The 24,083-nt window shown below is 33.6% G+C and overlaps 1 protein-coding gene across 3 annotated transcripts in view; it reads right to left on the bottom strand.

The window, feature by feature from the left end:
- The window catches only part of LOC106074824 (uncharacterized), a 137,892-nt gene that overhangs the window by 73,873 nt on the left and 39,936 nt on the right, over window positions 1–24,083 (bottom strand). For all 3 annotated transcript variants that reach the window (XM_056018904.1, XM_056018905.1, XM_056018906.1), the window contains 31 exons: window positions 23,640–23,759; window positions 22,205–22,405; window positions 20,814–20,945; window positions 19,857–20,045; window positions 19,442–19,573; window positions 18,483–18,668; window positions 17,933–18,064; window positions 17,459–17,656; window positions 16,303–16,428; window positions 15,946–16,131; window positions 15,668–15,820; window positions 15,255–15,440; window positions 14,675–14,806; window positions 13,776–14,078; window positions 12,395–12,577; window positions 12,144–12,281; window positions 11,738–11,917; window positions 11,495–11,632; window positions 11,155–11,343; window positions 10,547–10,681; window positions 9,925–10,107; window positions 8,781–8,915; window positions 7,870–8,046; window positions 7,265–7,393; window positions 6,048–6,233; window positions 5,115–5,237; window positions 4,267–4,455; window positions 3,442–3,570; window positions 3,142–3,324; window positions 2,766–2,897; window positions 395–586 (listed from right to left, as the gene is read on the bottom strand). In XM_056018904.1, the coding sequence (XP_055874879.1) occupies window positions 395–586; window positions 2,766–2,897; window positions 3,142–3,324; window positions 3,442–3,570; window positions 4,267–4,455; window positions 5,115–5,237; window positions 6,048–6,233; window positions 7,265–7,393; window positions 7,870–8,046; window positions 8,781–8,915; window positions 9,925–10,107; window positions 10,547–10,681; window positions 11,155–11,343; window positions 11,495–11,632; window positions 11,738–11,917; window positions 12,144–12,281; window positions 12,395–12,577; window positions 13,776–14,078; window positions 14,675–14,806; window positions 15,255–15,440; window positions 15,668–15,820; window positions 15,946–16,131; window positions 16,303–16,428; window positions 17,459–17,656; window positions 17,933–18,064; window positions 18,483–18,668; window positions 19,442–19,573; window positions 19,857–20,045; window positions 20,814–20,945; window positions 22,205–22,405; window positions 23,640–23,759 (5,097 nt within the window). The remainder of the gene's footprint in view (window positions 1–394; window positions 587–2,765; window positions 2,898–3,141; window positions 3,325–3,441; window positions 3,571–4,266; window positions 4,456–5,114; window positions 5,238–6,047; window positions 6,234–7,264; window positions 7,394–7,869; window positions 8,047–8,780; window positions 8,916–9,924; window positions 10,108–10,546; window positions 10,682–11,154; window positions 11,344–11,494; window positions 11,633–11,737; window positions 11,918–12,143; window positions 12,282–12,394; window positions 12,578–13,775; window positions 14,079–14,674; window positions 14,807–15,254; window positions 15,441–15,667; window positions 15,821–15,945; window positions 16,132–16,302; window positions 16,429–17,458; window positions 17,657–17,932; window positions 18,065–18,482; window positions 18,669–19,441; window positions 19,574–19,856; window positions 20,046–20,813; window positions 20,946–22,204; window positions 22,406–23,639; window positions 23,760–24,083) is intronic.

The raw sequence follows: 24,083 nt of genomic DNA, 5'->3' as shown, positions 1-24,083 counted from the left end.
AATTGAATTTAGTCTGAAATCCATTAGCCCATTAATCTGTAATGAGTACCCGACATCTGATTAGAAAGTGAAGAGTATAACTTATTGTGATTGTTTAAAAAAGAACTTAGCATTCAAACTAGAAAGTTATATTCTGCTAAAGGTACATTTTTCAGAAACACTTTCAAAATTAGAATGAGCTGATTAAATATAAGAAGAGTATATTTGAAAAGTAAACCCTTCTTGCTGGATATTAACAAGTAACAAGAAAATCAATTGAAATTGACTATAAACATTATTATTGACTACAAGACCTAATGAAAGGGACTATAAGAACTAATGAAAGGGACTATAAAAACTAATGAAAGGGACTATAAGAATTAATGAAAGTGACTAGAATAAAGCAAGTACTTACTGGAGCATCACCATCTGTGGCATTGACATCAAACACTTGTGATAAGCTCGCCAAGGTTTCATCAATGGTTATGGTGTATTCAGCATTAGGGAAAGCTGGTATGAAATCATTTCTCACAAATGTAATGACACCAGAGGCCTGTACATCTCCACTAAGACTTGGGGTGGCCACATCATTGACAGTGAATTGGAACTTTAAAACAAAAAAAAAACCATTAATTAATATTGATAACATTTTAGAAAAGTATCCTAAGAACTAGTGGTCATATTAATACATAAGAACAAAAAACTTGTTAAAATATTTGTCAGAAATTGAGTTCACAAAATGTTTCAAAATATTTTAGAATATGAGTCTAAAGTTAATATAGTTATTGTGTTTAATTTATTGCAGTCTAAGAAAACTGATCATCATGAAATGAAAAAACTATGAAAACTTTGTGGCAAATAAACGAAAAGAATTCATTTTGTTCTAACTATGGATTTCATTATATTGTTAGTGAGCCAAAAATAATTCATTTTGTTCTAACTATGGATTTCATTATATTGTTAGTGAGCCAAAAAGAATTCATTTTGTTCTAACTATGGATTTCATTATATTGTTAGTGAGCCAAAAAGAATTCATTTTGTTCTAACTATGGATTTCATTATATTTTTAGTGAGCCAAAAAGAATTCATTTTGTTCTAACTATGGAATTCATTTTATTGTTAGTGAGCCTCTCTCATCTGTAAGATGAATATCAAACAATGTCTAAGTGCAAATTATTGGTGACCGGTCACTTCATCCCCGGTCACTTCATCCCCGGTCATTTCATCCCCAGTCACTTCATCCCCGGTCATTTCATCCCCTGGTCATTTCATCCCCCGGTCACTTCATCCCCGGTCATTTCATCCCCGGTCACTTCATCCCCGGTCACTTCATCCCCGGTCATTTCATCCCCTGGTCATTTCATCCCCTGGTCACTTCATCCCCCGGTCACTTCATCCCCGGTCATTTCATCCCCTGGTCACTTCATCCCCCGGTCACTTCATCCCCTGATATTTTCATCATCTGATAATTTTATCTAACAAATTGTAATTTTAAAAAGCATTAAATGAGCAATATTTAATGTATTCCTTTTTTATTTAAATGACAGAGAGAGAGAAAGAGATAGAGAGAGAAAGAGAGAGAGAGAGAGAATCACACCCTAAATATACATGCAAGATTATTTCCAATAAGCACTCAATTAATTTTAAGGCTATAGGAACCTCATCATGACGGGTATGTTCACATAACTAGAGGCCCCCCACCAGTTTCGCTATCTAAAGTGAATATCAATAAACAAAATACATACTTACATATACATGCAGAAATGAAATATCGATAGAACTAAAGTCATATAACACAATTTGTAACTTTAATGTTTATAAGGAAGTCCGCCTTTATTAGAAAAACCTTATTACAAGGCTAAAAATGACTCGCCCATTTTCAAGAAAGAGTGATTGAAAAATAAAATAAAGTGAAACATGGTCGTACTTTCACCACAGCTTGGCCTTTGATGATAAGTTATCAGCGGCAAGGTCATAATTATTCTAATCGCACTTCTATCTCTCAAAAGATTCCCACTACTTGCACTACACCTTGGCCTTTAATCATTACGCTATAGATAAGTACACATCCAGATTTACCATATAATATTAGATTTCTCATTAAGAATACAAAGTGGAAGAGGAAACACTATAAACGCATTAGTAATATGTCATTAAATGTCAAAAAGAAAGCATTCTACATAATCATATTTATATATAAAATATTTAATTGGGGATGAAATGACCGGGGGATGAAGTGACCGGGGGATGAAGTGACCAGGGGATGAAATGACCAGGGGATGAAATGACCGAGGATGAAGTGACCGGGGATGAAGTGACCGGGGATGAAATGACCGGGGATGAAGTGACCGGGGACCAAATTATTCACTGTACGTATAAATTTCAACAAAATTTTTGGTTTTCCATTTAAATTTATGAAACAACCCATTGTTTTCTCATATAGTATTTAGGAACTTAAATCTAGCAAAGCCAAAGAAGTTTGGGAATCTCATGTGAAGGATTAATCTAAATTTAAAAAAAAATTAATTCTGAAAAGAAATTCCCCCAAAAAGGATTGCAAATATTGTCAAAATGAAATTCATTTAATAAATTCTCCCCCTTCCAACATTACCAAAAAAAGGCAAATGTTTAAATTTTAGGCAAGAGTATTTAATTAGTTGCACACATTTTTTAAATTTAAAAAAAAAATGCAGCCATCAAAGTTTTATCTGAGTTTCCCCATTGAATTCATAAACCTACTATATAGAATAAATACATATTGCAGGTGATTAAAATGAAGACATTACTGTGCATTGTGTGTTACTCCTTGACAGATACAGATTCCCTGCTGTTGTAAACTGGCCAGTGTTGGGATGCAGATTGAAAAACTGGATACAATTGGAGGGATTCCAACTCAGCACTTTATACTCAACACTTTGCTGTAAAATGAAGAATAGTATTAACATTATCAGTTAACCACTAAACTCAAAGAATGCTTTAGCTAGATCATATCAGATTGGAAGATCTGGTAGAGAGTTTAACGTCGATAAAGTAGAGCTAAAAGTAGTAGTACTAGATCAGTTCAGAACTCAACTCAAAGATTTTATCCAAACAACATTAAATTCTGTATTTCAGTTACAAATTATATAAGTTATAATGATGTTGAAGAAGATTCATACTAACCCCATCTGGATCAGTAGCTGTTAGATTAAACATGTTGGTACCATATGGTGCAGTTTCATACACAGTTTGAATGTAATTTGTTTGTGTGAAGGATGGTTTGCTTGGGTTACGGTTGACACCAATGGTCATAGTTGCTGTTGCTCTGTTGTTGGGCCTCACAGAGTCATATGCTACCAAACACAACTAAAGAAAGAGAATTTTTTAAAATGTCAAAAACAACATATTTAGCAGCAAACCTTTATAAAGTCTAGATATAGCCCTCAGATGTCTGATGAAATACAAAGAAAGCCACTAGTGTACCTGGTAGGAAGTGGTGTATGGGTCAGTTGTCAAACTTGATCTGAGATAGATTGAACCAGTGCTGCTGTTGACTCCAAAATAACTTGGTGCAGATAGTAGACCACAGTTTGATTCATACACAATGGAACCCTGGATTAGAAAATGAAACCATGTAGGTCCTATATTTTTAATCAACAGACATTCAACAGAATTATTTAGTTTTAGCAGAAATTATAAGGTTTAATCAGAAGTTAAGTTTAAATACAAATTGATGTCAATATTAAAAACTATATAGATCATTAAAAGGAAAATACTTCTAATGTATTTATTTTTAGCTGTATGAGATACAGATAGCTCTCTATGAAAAGAATATGACTACAATAAAAATAAATTGAAATTAATCTGCATATGGTCTATCAAGATGTCACTACTATTATTTCACAAAGAATATCCCCCTATAAAATAGAGAAATAAAGAAAAAAAAAGTATTTAATAACATATTACTAACAAAGTAGTAGTAAAAAGTAAAGTTCCCCTTTCAGACCTTGTGGTCTATAACAAAAGAGGAAAAGTTATTTTACTTTGCTAACTTTAGTTTGATAAAGCATTTGATAAAGATAATGACAGTCTGTATTGAAAATAACAGCAATAATAAATTGTGATTGGTAAGAGGTAGGCATTTTTTTTTTTGCCATTTTACACCTCTGTTTATATCACCCTCTAAAAACCTATCCTTGCAAACTGACAACTGGAACTTGAGAAAAGATATAAAAAGTTAAGAAAGTCAGTAAAACATGTAGATTTAGATCTTTTGGAAAGAATGCTAAATATATTTTGTAGATTTACCTGTAGATCTGGGTCTGTTGCAGTGACTGTGAAAACGTTGGAGTTGGCAGCTTGATTGAAGTTGATGTTTGTATTGTAAGTGTTGGGATTGACAAAATATGGAGGACGATCACCAACAATATGGATGATAATGGTTGCTGTGGCACTCTTGGGAGTCCCAATGAACTGATCACTTACAATTACATTGAACTGAAATAAAAACAAAAAAGAATCATAGGTAAGAAAAAATAAATAAATTTTGGCATAAAATGAGAGTTTTAGGTTTCTGATACATTAGGCCTTTTTTTATGTTTCTGATATTTTTTCAGAATTGAAGATTATTGCATCTTAGCCCAAACCTCTAGAAGGATGGAGGAAATAAAAGTTGGCATGGCTCATACTCGGGACTATGGAAACAACACACCAGAGCACATACCCCAAAAACCAAGATAACATTTCAAGTGCCTAAGATTTAATATCAAAGTTGATGTATTTGACAGATATAATATTGTATATTATCTTATAAATTAGTTATTTCCTTCAAAACAGAAGATAATTATGTCCTACACATATTCACTTGTTAATCTAGTCGAGAATGTTTATTAGATACTTAGAGACTGCTAGTCATTGGTTTTCCTGCCTGATTTAGGCAACCTGTTCCATGCTCAAATGATACTACGAATGAAGTTTTTGATGTATTTGAAAAGCTTTAAATTGTATTTAATGTATTAAACAGGTATAAAAATATTGTATTTAATGTATTAGACGGTATAATATTATATTTAATATATTAGACAGGCATAATATAGTATTTGATGTATTTGAGAGGCACCAGGGATCATAGACAAGTAAGAAATGAGTAGGCCTACCTGAGTTGTGTTGACTGGAATAGTTGACAGTGGCCTAGCTACGCTGATTAAACCAGTGGTTGCACTGACACTGAAGTAGTCTGAGCCGGCTGTAGGGGCCTGCACTGTGTACAACAATGTGTCCTGAACAGAACAGAAAATGTCTAACATGATTGTTTTATATCAGTTTTGAAAATTCTGTAGAAATGAAGGGCAAACAAACATATGACCTCATGGACAAACAAAGAATGTAATTTTCATTTGAGACATAGCATGTGCATTTTAAACATCAGAGAAAACTTTTTGTTGAGGGAAAAAAAATACTCTAAATTTTTAATAAACTTCATCTCTTAATACCGAATGTAAGGCTGAGTGGCAAAAACCACTTGGCCACCTATTAAGGGGGCTCAAGTTTAAACTCTGACTCAAGCTGAGTTGTGTTTGCTGAGTGTCTAGGGGGCAGCACTTATGCCTTCTAGGTATTCCTCATCTCATAAGTCTGCAAAAGAGATTGGACCATAGCGTACTGACAATGCTATAGCATGAGAGATGCATTACTTGCCTACACAAAAATAATTTTAATAGCACATAAAAATACAAATAAATAACTTAAAATTTCAAGCCAAAAATAAATCTTTGAAAGTGACCCTTATAGAATATTACACAGCTACATTACATCATCTAGAACAGTTTCAGATCTTTGAATCACTATCTGGGGAAGATAAACACTTTGCCATCAAGAGAAATGCTGGTCAATTTAACATGACCACCAGACAACAATTAGCTACAAGTTAAGATAAATAAAATGCATAACATTTTTCAGTGAGAGCATAGCATTTAAAATTATGGAACAATTAAACCAAGCTGGCCATTCCTGACTAAATCAATCATGTTATTAAGACAAACATTTAATTTTCCCCAAGGACAGAAATTGTTATCTGAGTTAAATCTTACATTATCTGCATCTGTGGCACTTATTTGTATGGTAGACGTTCCGATGAAAGCATCATTGTTAATAGTTGTCTCATAGATAGAGTTGCTCAGAGCAGGACCATTTATGTTACGCTGTACACTGATGGTGACCGTGCCGGTAGCTTCCTGTGTGGTGACTTGGAACGTTTTTACTGCTTTCACTAAGAGCTGAAATAAAAATGACAGACACACTGAAAGAGACTATACTGTATTGAACCATACAAATATTTTTGTGAATTATTCAAAACTCCAATTATATCTATGTAGCATCTCTTGAGAAAGTTAAATCTTGGGTACTGTCACATGTTTATTATGTTTGATTGACTTGATGATCTTAAGATAAACTTGTGACATATGCGGATTCAGAGATGCCGTAATTATAGTTCAAACACTTTAAAAAACAATAAAGTGACAAAGTGCTGATATATTTTTTCAAGAATTTAATTCTTTTAAAATCAAACTTGAAACAATAAATGTATGTACAGTTCATATATAAAGTAGATACAGGATACAATAATAATGATCAATAACTATTTACTTTCAAACTAGCAACTTCTAGATCTAACTTTCTAGCTCTTTCCTTTGTCCCAAGCTACAACTTTTCTTTTTATATTTTTCTTTAGAATAATCTAGAACCATGGCACCTCAATATCCTCAACCCTTTCACATTTAATTTTCTTCATTTTTTGTTTTTAATTTAACCTATGTTAATTATGTTTCTCAACTGTAGCCTTGAACTACGTTTTAATCAGCGTCTCTCTGGCATCTAAGTGTGATGATGTGTGACCTATTTTGAGCTAGGTAAACTGTCCTCATTTAGTGAACGATGAGGTGTCACCAAGGATGTGACAGCTACATAAACAGGTCTTTCTAAAAATTTGGCCATTCACCAAATGGATATATGTAGCTAATAGGTGAATAAGTTTTAATTTTAAACAAAAATAAGGAAAACAAGGTATGTCTTTCTGGCTGTTATAAAAAATATTCAGGGAGTGGGAACAGAATATTTACTAAGAATTTCTTGATATTCTTAATATCTCCTAGCTTAAGGGTAGATCATAGTTGAAAAAGTTTAAGTTTTAGATGCCCTAGACCTTAATTAGAACAAAAAAAAACTGGCTAAAGATCAAGTATATATATGTTAAATCTTTCCTATTCTCATGCAGAATGTGTATGAAGCTCAGAAGCTAATAACTTACAATGTATTGTAACCTTTTGGCTGGATCACTACGTAGGTCACGGATAACAGTCACTTGTCCTGTTCCTGGGACAACACTGAAATATGTTGGGGCTGTATCCGTTCCAATAACACTGTACGTAATGTCAGGCTGAAAAAAAAAAAAAGAATTTAACCAAGAAAGTGGTGAAGAGAATGATAAAAATGAACCAGCTCTTACTCAGACTTCCTCAAATACAATAGATAGTATAAGCGATTCCAAAATGATCAACAAAAATTTATCTCTGTACCAGAAACAAATGAGACAAATGTTGTGAAAGATGAAAAGAGAAACTAAAAAAACCTGCCCTCATGAAGTATTTCAAAAAAAATAGAGATGATATCTTTGAAGCTGAAAATTTTTTAAAATCTTAACAAGATATGGGCCCCAGAAAACCCCTTTAGAAGACTTACTAATGTAAAAACAACTACACAGCTCATTTCTGATATTGAACTAATTATCTGAGCCTTCCAAATTGATAATGAAAATGATGTGGGAAAAAACCCAAGGGGAAAAGCTACAATTTATTCCCCATCTAAACTTTGGACTATATGTTAGTCTAAGTCAAAAAGATTTGAAAGACTTACTGTTGGTGAAGCAGATATAGTGTCTATGACAGTGTTCACACCTGTTGTTTCTGGAATAGTTACATTTCTATTATCAATATCAAATCTGAGTCTGTCAGAATCTGTATTGACATTAATCTGTACTGAGCAGGTGCTGGAGAGTGAAGGGAAACCCCCATCTCTGGCTACAACTTGAATCTGAATAGGAGGAAAAGAAAAGTTTTAGTTAGATCCAAATCTCAGAAAATGCAGTGTATAATTGTATATCAGTTCCTATTGATGTTGTGTATCAGTTCCTATTGATGTTGTGTATCAGTTCCTATTTGTCACCACCTCAAAGTTGGTGCCATAGAGTAGAAACCCTAATTCTATATTGTAAATGTTAATTCCATATTGTGAATATTATTCACAACTCATGTTGCCCTAGGGTGAACACTTTTGACCTTAGGTGAACCAGAGAGTAAAAGGCAGTCAGTCAATATAGAGAGTTCGTAGCAAGCACTTGATAGAGTCACTTAATATAGTCAGTTGAGTTAGTTGTTTAAAGAAGTTGGTTATAGATGAGTTACTAAGTTGTCATTATTTTATTCGCCATATTTCTAAGAGGATTAATACTGATCATTCCTGAATTGAGTTGTGTATCATATTCACTATATGGTGTTATGACTTATATTAAACTTATTAGTGTCTGCAACATCAAGTGTCATTTCCTTATTCTGTGAATTATAACATGAAACCAATGTCACCACCACGCCTACATAGATAAACCGACAATAATAGCACAGCATCAAAACATAACCACAGTGACATTTATGATGTCAAAAATACAGCGGTGACACTATTGATGTTGTGTATCAGTTCCTATTGATGTTGAGTATCAGTTCCTATTGATGTGTGACCATAGCAACAAATGAAACAAAAAAAAAACTCACCTGGAAACCAGAGACACCTGAAGATGGCAATGGAGCTCTGAGAGAAAGTGAACCAGTTGATGGGTCAATCAGCCAATACTGCAAGATTTGGGGGGCTGAGTTTACGAGTGAGTATGTCACTGTGTTCATAGGTGGCTGTATAAATAAATAAATGGTGAGAGTTAGTTATATAATATTCAGTTTGCATTAAATACATTATTTGTACTTTCTCATGCAGATGAGCTCATACACACATAACCATAGAATGAAGTACTATGCTTTAAAAGCTGGATTAAATGTCTTGCCAATAATTTGTTTTCTTTACAACTTTTGTTTGTAAATAAAACTTTTTTTTAAACTCAAAACTACCCCGAGTAATAAAAATAAAACAAGGTAAAATGTAGAAGCCTTTAGTTAATCTGAATTCCCAGATAGCAGACATCTGCCTAGAATGTGGCAGGTTTGACCAGTGTTGGCTAAGAATAACGTGGAGAGGGACTATCAGGGTGGCTTAGGATGACTGGTAGGCCTGGTCTAGTTGACCAATTACACCAATTATTTGGCAGGAACAATTCAACTTCTGATAGTAGAAAGAACACAGCATAGGGGACAAATCTAAAAACACCCAAGTTCTTTTAACAGACACTATCATTGACTCTGCTTTATATTGACAGAACCATTGACACTTTCAATTGGGTGCCTGGTGAGTGAAAGATAAAAATTTTGACTTCTGAACTAAGGGTCTTGGGGTTCAAATCTCAGCCCTTGAGCCCACCACCTCTAGTGGGTACATGACATTTGTTGGGGAAAGTAAAAAGGTTGATCATTGTGCTAGCCACATAGCACCATTGTTAACCATGGACCATAACAACAGATGACCTTAACATCATCTACCCTATAGATCACAAAGTCTAAAAGAGGTACCTTAATTTACACATTTGATGTAACCCCCCCCCCTACTTTATGACAATAATGTGGCATTTTACGTCTCGAGAGACGATCTTTTCCCTTTGCAACTTCTTGTGTGACTAAAGAGGCCAATCAAGGATTTATGACAGTAGCAAATGTTTAAACTACAACAAGATTTAAGTTCTGTCAACAGCCAGCATTTTAGACCCATCAGAATATGAAGCTTTTATTTTTCCAAAATAAAATATTTGCTTACCACAGGGTCTGCATCAGTGGCATTGACAACTACTACTGGAACTCCCAGGGGCTTAGTGTAATTGATAGTTACAAGGTTTGGATTGACACAGGAGGGTGTAGCAATGTTACGAGTGACATACAGGGTGACAACAGCTGTGTCATTCAAAGGTGGGCTGCCTCCATCAACAACAGTAATGAAAACCTAGGACATAAAACAGAATGTGGTCAACAAACAGACTCTAATATTTGATTATGATTAAATCAGTTTTCATTGTTATTTATCTAAGAATCTAAGAAGGTTAGGAAAGTTGGTAAACTGAGCAATGTATTGTTGTTTTTTGTGTTAATTCAAACTTTATATGCAACACTTTTTTTTCTTGATTTATCACAAGAAAAAAACAACTCAATTTCAAATAAACTGATTTATTTTGAAAAAAGGGCACTTATTTTAAATCAATAAGTCTCCTTAATACCAATATTGTATTATTATTATTAATAATATTATTATAATTAATTAATTATAATTAATATTAATAACTGCCAAAATTTAGTTTCAGAACTACCACATATATATCAAACAAAATTAATTATAAATAATCTAGGTGTGACATTTTCATACTGAAGTGTATTGCAGTACCAACCTCATATTTAGAGTCTGACTCAAGAGCCATGTCTGCAGTGTTCTTTACAAAGATCTGTTTCAGTTGATTATCCACTCTGAAGAACCTGGCATCATTTCCACCAGAGATGTACACAAACAGGCTATTAAATGGGGCCTGTTGAGAGATATCCCACACAGTTTACAGTTACATTGTTATCATGAAAAATGAAGTCAGAGCTTAAGATAAAGCACATTTTTGTTAATCAGTTAAAGCCAGGTCATACATATACAAAAGTTTTTCCTCTAAGTGTCCTAGGAGTTACACAATGGAAAGAAAAACAAGATGAATGGACAAGCCCAAAAAAACTGTTAAATTGTCATAGTTTAAGGTTTTAGCTAACAAAATGAGTTAAAATCTCAATGAAGACAAGTAATTTTAGGGTATTCTGTGTTGATCCAACCTGATATGTTGAGGACAGTAAAAGCCTTAAGTCATTTTGTTTGTTATACAATATCTTTGATTATGATTAAAAATATCCCTGATTAATGTTAAAAATAATATATTTCTCCTTTCTTTGAATCAACAACTATAACATGTATAATAAGTGTACTTTAGGATTATAAATAAGAACTATTGAAGCAACTCACATCAACATCATTATCAGTGACAGCATATGTAACTAACAATGTGTTGTCTGTAACTGTGCGTGAAATGTTGGCAATGTACACGTCCTTATCAAAGTATGGAGCAGTATTGTAGACCACAGTAACAGTAGCAGTGGCAGTGTTGGTGGCACTACGAGGAGGGACACCTCTGTCACTGGCCGTTATTGTGCACTAAAGAAAAAGAATAGAAGCACCAGTTGAATGATAACATTTTCCAAAATAAAATTATCACTGCAAACTAATTGTAAGACTAAAGCAAAACAATAAGGTATAATTTAATTTTAAGATTGATGTAAGTATAGTGTATAATGAATATACTTACAGTATACAGTGTGGGCCGTGCTAAATTCAACCTGAGATCTTTCTTGACTGAAATAATTCCAGAAAACTCATTAATTTGCATGTACTCAATGCAATCAGCATTTCCAGATAGTGAAAAATTGCCTTGATTGCTTGGTGCCTTTAATGAAAAAAAGAATTAGTATTATTCATCAACAAGAATTAAATCCCATAATTCATAATTATTTACATCAAGGATGACCTTAAGCTTTTGGATTCTGCTTACACTTGTATCAGCATCAGCAATTCTGACTTGAGTGACTGAAACTCCTATTGGCTGAGTTTCCAATATCCTGGCATTGTAAGCAACAACATCAAATCTGGGATCATTTAGATTTCTAGTGACTGTGACTGTACACACTTTTACGTCTGTTTTACCAAGTCCGTCTCTTGCTTCAACTCTCAACTATAGGGAGAAACAAACAAAATTACATGATAATACAGGAGAAATAATTAAAATACATGACACTACAGGAGAAATAAATAAAATTGCATAAAATACAGAAATGTGTTATTGTCAATTTATGTTCATTCAACGTTTTTAATTCCTATTTTTAGACATTGAACTTGTGCCTATATTGAGTGTCTAGGTGTCTACAAAATAAAAAATAATCAATTTTAAAACAAATTACCTTATAGATGTCAGCACTGTTTGAGGTGAGTCCGCTTCGAACTGTTATTTGCCCATTTGTACTGTCGATGTTAAAAAAAGAAGGTGCTCCATCATCACCTATTAGGCTGTATCTTATAGAAGCTGTTCCGAAACGTGGCTGAAAAAATAAATTAATACAAAATATAGTTTATGTTTGATCTTAAATGCATATAGTTTGAATTTTATATGAAATCCAGATTGCTACCATAAAAAAGAACAATCTATGCTTACCAAAGTATCATTATCAGTAGCAGAGACAGTCAGGACAAGTGTCCCTGTGTTAATATTGGCACTAATGGGCTGGTCACAGCTTGCAGTGGAGAAGACAGGGCTGTACTGGTCTCTGGTAATGTTCACAATGACTGTAATGGGTACACTCACTAATCTTCCTCCATCTACAGCTTCCATATTAAACTGTAAATGTCAAGTAAATAGAATGATATAAATAAGTATGTTTAAACACAACATAAGCAGCATAATGCTATTTGTATTCAGATATTTGTGTTGCTGAATAGGTTTCCAGTATGAGTAATGGAATACTTAATATAAACAAATGTTGGAATAACCTCAATGCTGGCACCAAAATGTATACTACCACAACTACTACTAATAATACAATAATAATGATTCAAATTACACTGTTTAAGAACATAATGTAGTCTTAGGGTGCTATGAGAATATACAAGACAAACAAGCAAAAGAAAAAATATTACTTTAAAAAAAAAATTATTTAAGGGAAAGAACAGTTCATTAGTGCCATCTATCTGAAAATGGCAGGGGTTAGCTCCCCTTCTGATATATATAAACAAAATTAATCAGTTATAATTGGTTAACTAATGGGTTAATCTTTGGATTGATTCATATATTGTCTTAACTACCAATGGAAAATAGGAGAATAAATGTGTTAAAATGAAATAATGGAATTAAATCTATATATACACCTATATCTCTCATTAAGTAGCATTTATTCCACTAATTTTGATTTCAAACAAAATAATCATCAATTTTTTATTAACAAATTGATTAATTTTTTTATTGGTTCATGCCTTGTTAGGTACAATGAATAATTGTGCAAAGTTTCTACTTTATCCAAGAATGGGAAATGGTAGAGAAAAAAAATTCAAACTTTTTTACCAGACCAGACAGAAAGACAGATATAAGCTTTGTAAAAAATGGTTAAAAAGGAGAACTATTCTTAAGTTTTATATGTGTGTCAAACAAGTTTTTTTCCCCTTAGTCTTCTCTCTTACTTCTTAAAATATTAAGGATCAGTTTGGACAAACCTATGACCTTCAGATAAATTAATTAGATCTTTCACAAAAGTTGAATGATGATAAGGACATGAATCAAGGATGTAAGGATTCCTTCACAGAGCATGTACAGTACACCCATAATAAATCACGACCAGTAATTTTTCAAGCTCATTAGGAGGTCAAGAAAATGACCAATGATACACCTGACCTTACTTAATACAGATCTATCCATGTCTTTAATGTTGCCAGTTTGGACTTTGACAAGATGTAGAGCCCTAAAAACTTAAAATGTTTAAATAAAAAGTCTTGAAAAACCAACAGTTTTATAAAAGCATTTAAAAGCAAACATTGTAACTTACTGAAACACCTGATATAGTTTCTCCTGTTAGTGGTGACTTAACACGAATTATACCAGTATCACTGTCAACTGAGAATCTGTCATTGGTTTGTACCATTCTATAAGTAATTGTGTTGTAAGGAGGAGCTAAATCTGCATCATTAGCTTGCACTGTCAGGATGCTTGACAGCACAGCTTGGTCTTCAGGGATGGTCACTTGGTACAGGGCTTGACCAAATGTAGGGGCAACCAAGTTTCTGTTGACATTTATAACCAGAGTCTTGCTGTCACACAGATTTCCTCCATCACATAATCTGACATTCACCTGGAGGAATACGTTCAAGTTTTTTCAATAAGTGACTGCATTAATATACAACTTAAATTTAACAAGTTAAATAAAAAAAATATCCTTTTTACAAACAAAGCTTACATATGAGAAAGAACCGTACAATTACTGCCATATCTTTAAACACAGAAGATTTATCTCAATTAATTAACTAATTGCTTAAGTTTTTTATTAAATCATGTATTGTCATTGGCAATTAATAATAGTGCAAAGTTTCAACTTGATATGAGAATGGTAACTGGGAGAAATAATGTGCACAAGATTTATCTCAGACAGACAAAAGTGAATTGATACAAGTTTTGCAAACAATTAAATTAGAAGAGAAGAAAATTAACTTTTGGTTATCAACCTTTTGGTGCTGCCTTTCCTGAATTAAGGTGGATTTTAATTTTCATCTACTTATTTCTTTGTTGGTATCTACCAGATACTTTTTTTTTGTCTAATTAATATTACCTATATTATTTACTCCATTGCAGCATCATATTCATAAACAATTTAGGCTTATATAAATGTATGTATTAGAATATTTAGGATAAAGTTGGTACAGAAGTTCATGCATATAATAATGAGCTTACTCTGAAGGAATCAGGACCTGAGCCAACAAGAGACTGCTGAAGACTTACAACTCCAGAGCTGGGATTGATTTGGAAATAACTGAGAGCAGCACTCTCCCCAGTGATAGAGAATGTGTCTACATTGAATGGGGTCTGAAAATAGATGATGAACATTGATTACAAATAAATTCTTATTATATCATAATTATTTTACTAGGAAGTGTAACCCAGTGGTGGATTATGCCAGAATATATGCACTTTCTAAAAAATAAAAAGCAACAAGTTTTCAAATTATTTTATAGACTCTTTGAGTTTCTTTTATGAAAGAGTCCACAGGATTATCAGTAAACAAGTGCATTTTAGCTTTAATAAATTTTGATTTAGCAAATAAAATTCATGTAGCTTTTTAGCATGGGGGGGTGTGTGATTGAGTTGGGAAGGGCTTGGCTTCCCAGGTTCAAAACTCAGTGGGGACAGGGATTTTGAATTTCAGGATTTTTAGGATGCCTCTGACTCCACAGGTGACCTTAAGTTAATAGATCAAAAGGTCTGAAAGGAGAACTTTACTTTTTAGCATATGTTGATTTTACAAATCACTTACCACAGTATCAGGATCAGTATAGTCCACATCATATATAACATTTCCTGCTGTAGTAGATGCATTGTAATTGATAGTGATGTTACGGTCAAGGTTTGTAATGGTTGGAGCAGTGTTTCGAATCACAGTTACATTCACAGTAGCAGGTAAGCTCTGTAGTCCACCTCCATCAGTAGCCAGTACTGTGAACTGTATTCAACACAGAATACATCAACATTAAAGGGATATTTTTATATATGTTAAAAAAAATCTATAAATTTATACACGCAAGATTCATTATATCTTTTTTTTTTTAAAGCAAAGTTTGTAGCAATATAAATGTGCAAGAACTTCATAATAGAACCACATTCAATATTTACAATTAGCAATCTCAAAAGACTTATAACCCATTAAAACTACGTATAAATAAAATTTACCCTATAGTTTGTGTTGGTTTTCAAATCTGTAGACAGATCTCTTAATATCAAGATGTTGCAGAGATTGTTTACAGTTGTAACAGTAAAGTAGTCCGCCCCCTTTGTGGCTAGTAAATCAGATCCAAAAGAGCAACTGAACTGGTTGTATGGAGCCTGAGGAGAACATTTAGATCAGCTGCCAATTTGTAATTGTTCCAGACCAAATAAACAAATAAAATATATAAAGCTAATAGTTTTATTACATTTTGTTTTATTCACATAATGTGGGAAAGACTTACTATTCTATCAGCATCTGTTGCTGTGAGGTATACAATAGTTGAAGCAACAGGTTGAGTTTCCAAAATAATGATGTTATAAATGGCTGGACTAAACTGCGGTGCATTGACATTTCTATTCACATTCACCGAGAAAACACAAAGACTTGACCTTGGTGGTGAACCTTGATCAGCTACTTGGACACGAAGCTAAAATTTTTTAATTTAAAAATACAGGTTTTTTTAGTAATGATTATAATGCAACAATAGTGAAAATTTAGATTTGAAATAAAATCTAAATGAATCATCTAATATAGTAATTTTAAAATTGGTTATGATCTAAATGTTTAAATAGTTATGAAAAAAATGCAAAAGTAATACTTGGTATCTTGTAGCATTATCAGTAGCAAGATTTCTATTCAGGACAATATAGTTTTGAGAGTTCAAGGTAAAAAAAGAGCCTGCATTATCATCTCCAATGATCTGTAGAGTGATGTTTCCATATTTCTGTAAAAGAAGATTCAGAAGAATAACATTACAGACACTGCTTATGAGAGTATCTATACAAAGTAGGAAAACAATATGGGGGAGAGAGTAAGACTAAGTCTGTGGCATTTTATGTTTTGAGAGATGATCTTTTCCCATTGCAACTTTTTCAGTGACTAAAGAGGCCAATCAATGATACACAGCTGCAGTCACAGGTTGGGCATATGTAATCACCAGGCACCATTGTACTTTCACCCTTTCTAATACTGTAGTGTATGGCATCTGCATTTCGGGACCCTTCTTTAATGCTCGCTTTTCATGTGGATCTATCCAGTGCCACTTTTTCCCAACTGTTAGTGTCGATTTTAAAGAGCTTCATGTCACGTTTGCATACATCAGCATATCTTAAAAGTGGTCAACCAGCGGCTCTCCTGCCTTCTATTAGATCACCATACAGAAATGTCTTGTGGAAGTCAATGTACTATGAACGTGACCAATGCATCTGCTGCTGATAACAGAGCAGACGTCCTGGCACCCTGCTTTGTGTAGCACTTCCTCATTGGTTATTTGATCTTGCTACCTTACTTTTAAGATCGGCCTTAGACATTGGAGGTGGAAGATATTTAGCTTTTTTTCCTGCCATGAGTAAGTAAAACTAAGTACAGCTCACATAAACTCACATTTCTGCATCAATACTTTTTTTTTAAAGATAAATTTGAATCAATTTAAAATAAGCAAGCATTTGATGAGAAACAAAGCAATTTTAGTGACTAAAGGATTGGTCCAAGAGAATCAAGGCAGTAGTTTATATAGGACTATAGTCTAACATTAATAGTTCTAGTTTAAACAAGCATACTGTAGTGGGTGGGTAAGAGTCTAATGCTGACAGCTGACATACTTTCATAGGGTGTGGGTACTAAATGTAGTGCATGGATCAGAGTCTAAGGCTGACAGCTGACATATTTCAAAGAGAGTGTGTACTAACTGTAGTGCATGGATCAGAGTCTAAGGCTGACAGCTGAAATATTTTCATAAGAGTGTGGGTACTTACTGAAGTGGGAGAGTCAGAGTCTGAGGCTGACAACTGGAAGATGCTTGTCCCCACTGCTGCACTTTCTTGAAGGGTTTGAGAAATGGGACAGTTGGTGAAACTTGGAGGATTGTTGTTTCTCAGAATGTTGACAGTCACTGTAGCAGTTACAGTATTAGTCAGAGGTGGGGTTCCTCGATCACGTACTCCCATAGTCCACTGGAAATGAAAAAATAAAGTTAATCAAAAGATAGCAAGTAGATCATGCAGATCACATCTTCATGTGTAGTTAAAATAAAATAAGAAAACTCAGAAAGTGAGGAGCATTTTTTATTATTATGGAAAACATCAAAAGATAAGGATTAGCCACTCAGAGAACAATATGAACCTTTGAAACACAACACACCTCATTAATTCGTTATTTTTTCAAAAGTTTCATAATTAAAGAGTATTATTTATGTAAAACAAACTTTTTAAAAATTAAAATATACATACAGTGTAAGAATTTTGTGATGAGCCAATCAGACTTTTAATAGCAGACACTTCCCCATCAGGAGTCACACGGAAATACTCTAGAGCTGCTGAACTGACTGGACTGTAGAAGTAGGTCACAGTGTTGTAAGGAGCCTGTGGGAAATAAAAAGATTTCATTGTTATCTTCAGTTTTTATGCTATAGTTTACACACAGATGTTAATCTCAATATCTGAATGTTTCATCATTTAAAAATCAGATTCATGAGTAATGTAACTTGTAAGATTATTGCTTTTTTTTTTTTTTGCTCAATTGCCTCAATAATAAATAGTCTAAATGGGAAAACATTTTTATGCTAACATTTTTAAACTGGTACTTTTGCAAACAGATTGTCTTTTTAAATTTGCATATATCCCTTAATAGATTTATTTATAATTTATGTAGGAATTTATATGATCATTTTTTAAGTATTAACACTGATAACTTTCTAATATATAATTTTTTAAATTATACTATTTTTAGTCACATTTATTTTATTTAAAAAAATATGGCAGGTTTATTTCTTAGACTGACCTGGGAGTCTCCGTCCGTGGCTGCCAGTTGTCCAATTGGTACATAAAGGCCTTGCTCCTCATTGACATTGTAAGTGTACTGTGTGGTAGTCCACTGTGGAGTGTTCAGATTTTTGTTGATACTTATAGCACAAACTGTGGTACTAGTTTTTGGTGGAACTCCGTTGTCAAAAGCCCGAACTCTTAGCTGAAACAAAAAGACATCAAACAATCAACATTTATGAGTATATCCATACATGCAGCCCAAGCGTTGCTTATCAGCCTCAATGGGAAGCTTGGGTGGAAACAGAGAAGATGATTAGGCCAACAGGGAAGCAAAACAAAACTCCTTTTCAGGTACCTAAGAGTTTCCTTAGTGTGTTTAACCTTTGACCTGGCCTCTAACCCAAGCATCTTGGGATATGAGTCATTGATAATAGTAATATTTAAAAAATTACATCTGCTTGGATCTTTACCAGACAGAACAGTTTGTTCAGACAAGCAGATGGAGGCAAGCTTCTATGTGCCTAGAGTTCCATGACTCTTTGACTACAAAGAAGATCCATGCACACATATATTTCTAGCATCTTTTCTTGGAAGGATATCAGTAAATGAGATAAAAAGAGGATAAAGGGGTAAGAGCAGAGGCCTACATGACACCAGCTCTGTCGACAGCTCCTGTCAAATTTACAACAGAAAAAGAAGCTGTTTTTTTTTTCAGTTCCAAGATTTTAAAATCTTGTCAGGAGGAGAGTAAGGCCTATGAGACAGTAAGTTGTTCAAGCTTTCTTGTTTACAGGAGCCATTAGAGTGCAATAAGAACAATTTCAAAACAAAATTTCAATTTGTAAAGGAATCTGTTTTTTCAAAAGAGTGGGGGTGGAGGGGGGGGGATAAAGAAATATTTTTTTTATCATCCTGTTTTCTTGTCTCCACCTTACCCCATTTCCCCCCAACAAGGCCACGATTCATCAAACTTACATAAAGGATTGTAGCTGCTGAGTTAGACAGTGAACTTGTTAGAGTTATGATGCCACTAGTATTGCTGAATTGGATATATCCAGGGGCATCTCCATCTCCAATGATTTCATAACTGACTTTCTCAAAGGTATTCTAAATAAAATAAAACATGTAATTATTAGTTAATATTATCACATTTTTCATAAATCATGTTTTAAATAAAAAGTTATGAAAAGAGCAATACATTTTGTAGAATACATTTAGAAAAAAAAAGCCTTATTTCCAAGTTCATTCTCATCAATTGTAATGCACAGATAATCTCTTTAAAAAATATTGGAGAAATATATCATTAGATTTAATATAAATAGTTCAGAAATGCATTTATTACCCAAAAAGTTTTTAAAAAATTATATATATATATGTATAAAAATCTTACTTGTCTGTCAGAGTCTGTTGCAGTGACTGAAGTCAAAGTTTGAGGAGGGACCAGATTTTCATTCACTGTTCTACTACAGTTGGTAGTAAACTGTGGTGTATATATGTTTCTGTACACATTGACTATGACAGTGGCTGTGGTGGGAGACTGTTTTGGTATGGGGTCTTTGTCTCTGGCTATGATGTTTAGCTGAATGAGCAGAGGAAAAAATAATGAAGCCAGATTAATGTCATAGAGACTTGAAAGAACCAACATAGCTGCTATATGGGGGCATGGTGGTTGAGTGGTAAAGCAATTGGCTTTTGAACCAAGGGGTTTTAACCCTGGTGAAGACTGGGATTTTTCAATTTTTAGATTTTTAGGGCACTCTCTAAGTCCACCCAAATGTAACTCTTATAGTTATACTGCATTATTATTTATTTTACTTAATTCATCATTTAATCGTAGGGGTTAGAATTGGATATGGTTTTTAGTTTTGCTAAGGTGCTTTCTTATGATACTTTATCATTTACAGGTTTATTGAGGTAAAATAATATTAATATAGCAGATGCTTTGAATGAATACATGTTCTGACATGTATAATACTGAGCTGTTGACAATAGTAATAATTTCATCAATTTATATTTCTGATTTTAAGTAATAGAATTGAGTTCACAAGAAAAAATGTATTTAAATAAATTTTTTTTAATTTCTAAGAAATTCTATTATAATTTGGCTTCTTTTCAATTGAAATATTTACACAATTATCACAATTAAAGCAAATATATACATTGAAGCATACCATTCCATTGTCTTTCATAAATGTTAAATTTTTAAAAATAAATTGATATTAATGCTTTAAACATAAGGAAAAAAAGAGTAAATTTGGTATTCCCACGAAACAAAATAGTTACCTAGTTCTTTTTAAAAGGTTTTCAGCAGGGTTTATAAGTAAAAAAAAGGTGTCACTTTACTCACAGTGTATTGTGAAGCTGTGTCAAGAAGTAATGATGTCCTCAGGGTGATTGCTCCAGTGTCAGGGTTCACCAAGAAGTACATCAAGGCTGCATTGTTACCTAGTAAATAATAGTTGACTTGACCAGCAACGCCCTGTTCAGATAAAAGAATAGGAGGAATTAAATAGTATGACCAACTATTGTGAAAAGTAGGGAGTAGATCGACAAACTATATTTTTATTAGGGGGGGGGGGGAGAGGATCATTGTACCTAACAACCTCTGCTGGTGTCTTCTGGTAACTGGGATGACTCCAACACTGCCAGGGGAGTCTGGCAGCACATGCGTCACCCAAATCGAGAGGGCCCGTGGTGGAGGTTAAAAAGGTCGGAACAAATGACAATAGCGCAGTATGGGACACTGCCAAATAGGTGCGTACTTTGCCCGGTTCTGGCCAAATTTTGATGCCCATTGCCGACACTGAAGGGAATCAGAAGAGACGGTGGCGCACGTCTTGCAAGAGTGTCCACAGCTCCACCAGCTGCGGGAAGACGTATCCAATGGAACACCTAGTTTGTATGGAAGCTATGAGGCACTACGCCGAACAGCAGAGTTCCTTACCAGGGCACTACGGGAGACCTAGGTTTCCCTGCCTTGTCACCTATTGGAGTTCATCTCAGGCAACTAGAGTAAGTTTATCCATTGAGTATTCCCAAAAGACCTCCTCCTACCCTGCACCAGCATGCTGGAATGGTGTAGAGCTCTGCTAGTTGCTGTGAGGGGGAAGTGCTGTGCTTGGTTGACATCAGTCCTGCATTCTTAGGGACCTAGTCTAATGCTATATCACCTGTTGACCTGGAGACTAATCTGATGGTATAAAAAAAATCTCATGTTCGACTCTAGCTTTGTGCTGATGATGAAACTTTTTTTTCTTTTCTCCAAAGTTCTCTTTTAGAAAACTTTAATGCTCAAATTAGTCTCTTCTCTACCCTTCTTTTACCATTCTACACAGGAAAATTCCCATCAAGTGCCAGCACTCTCAAGATTTTCTAACAGCCCAGCTTATAAAAATACTATACAAGATGAACATTTCGAATGGGAAATCACTACATTTATGTGTTGTATTTTTTTGTTCACCAGATTTTAGTGTTACTTACTGAGTTAGATTATAATTGCAAAATTTAAAAAAAAAATACAAAACAGACCAATTTTCTATTGTGGGATAAAAATAATTTATTAACAAAAAATTTGTAGAGTTTCAAACCACATCTACTAATAATTTAATTCAGTTCAATGAAGAAAAAAAAGGCTGGGAGGGAGTGAGGATAGATTACTGTGCAGATAACAACATTCCAATTTAGGCTCTCCTCTTTATTAATATTGAGATAAGCCTACAAAAACTATTATGTACTTACAGTGTCTCCATCCGAGGCTGAAACACTGGTGATTTGAGTCTGAAGACCAATTGTCTCTAGAACTTCAACAGTTTTTGTATATTGTTGACCTGCTCCAGGATCCTGAAACTGTGGACTCTGAAGATTTCCATTGACAGTTACAACAAAGACATTGTAGGCAGACAATGGAGGACTTCCACCATCATAAGCTCTGACTGCAATCTAAACAAAAGAAATTTAGAAACCAATAAATACATATGCACAAGTAGATGAGAATAGCAAAAAGATCTTTTCTTATAGATTACAGACGTTACTTCAAAAAAGAAGATAATTATGTCTTACACATTTTATGTGTAAATCTAGTCATGCATGCTGATGAGTGACTTAAATTAGGCTAAGTTATTGGTTTTCCTGGCTGATTCAGGCAACCCATTCCATTCTCTAATGGCACTAGGGAAGAAGGAGCACTTGTATGAATTTGCCTAGCATATGGAATAAGACATGTACCTCTATCTTTTTGTCTTTTTGAAAATGTTATTAGGTTTTATTTTTCTATCTGTAAATTATGGTTTAGTGTTTTATGTATTATTGTTACTTAACTTTTTATTCTTCTGTCTTGAAGTGTCTCTAAGTTTAGTGATTTTACTAATAATGTTTCTATAATCAAATGTAAATATTTGTCTGTAATAAATATCACTGTTCTTATTTGTATTTGTTCTAGTTTTATTGTTTTCTTGGCTTGACAAGATACCTCAGACAGAAGATGCATTGACCTAATAGTGACCTAACAAAGGTTAGATAGATAAGCTCTTTCAGAGCTTATACATTAACACACTCATGATTGAGTTTCTTGATACTAATCCTGAGAAAATCAAAACATTACAGTCATGAACATCATAATGATTGCATCAAAGCATGACACTTAGACAAAAAAGATGCAAAGAAGCTCCTAGTACTTTGCCAAGCACAGAAGTGTCTTGCTTTTATTTCATGCTATGTGTCAGATGTTCCTTCTGAAATTCAAATTATTACATCTTAGCTGAAACCTCTAGAATGAGCATGGAGTGGAAGTGGGTAGGGTGCAAACTAAGTGCAAACTCTGGACAATGATGAGGACAATCAACGGCAGGATCAGGCACTCATTAAAACATTAAAGCTAGTAGTGAAACAAAAAAAAAGCTGACCTTGTGATTATTTCAGTTCAGCTCAGAAAATAATATTTACCACTAGCAGATTTTCCCTTAACAAGATTTAAAAAAAAAAGTTTTTATAGCTCAGGAATAGTCCTAGAGTGATAGGCTTATTTCTTTAGCCCATCACCAAGAGAATGTTGCATTTTCTACAATTGTTTCTTAACATAGAAATTAAATTGACATTTATTTTTTTTTGAATTTATTAGTCTAATTGTAAAATTTTGGGTCAGCAAAATACAAGGGTGACCTTTAGCATTACTTACAGTGTAGGATGACTGTGTTAAAGATGAATTAACTGTAAGAAGTCCAGTAACTCTGTTCAGAGCGAAGGCGCCATCCACAGTCTGACGTACAATTTCATAGTTCACAATATTAAATGGACTCTAAGAAAAAAAACAACAAGACAATATAATGTGAATAGCTACATAGAAGAATTAACACAAAGCTGTATGTCCAATTAATTAGTTTCTTGCCATTGTAGAGAAGACAAATATTTTACTTTTGTTTCTAAATATAGAAAAAAAAATCTGTCATAAATAAAGGATTTATTTTGTTGCATAAATTTCTAAAATTTACAGTCACAGAATACATTTTTTACAAATTATTATAGATAAAATAGATTTCAAATTTGAATGGAAGATAGAAAAAATTATTATTTGTATGAAGGAAGAGAAAAAAAAGTTTTAAAAGGGTATAAGAGATATACA

The sequence above is a fragment of the Biomphalaria glabrata genome, chromosome 2 (assembly GCF_947242115.1).
Source record: "Biomphalaria glabrata chromosome 2, xgBioGlab47.1, whole genome shotgun sequence".
In the NCBI taxonomy this organism is placed as follows: domain Eukaryota; kingdom Metazoa; phylum Mollusca; class Gastropoda; family Planorbidae; genus Biomphalaria; species Biomphalaria glabrata.
This window is presented reverse-complemented; position numbering and strand designations above follow the sequence as displayed.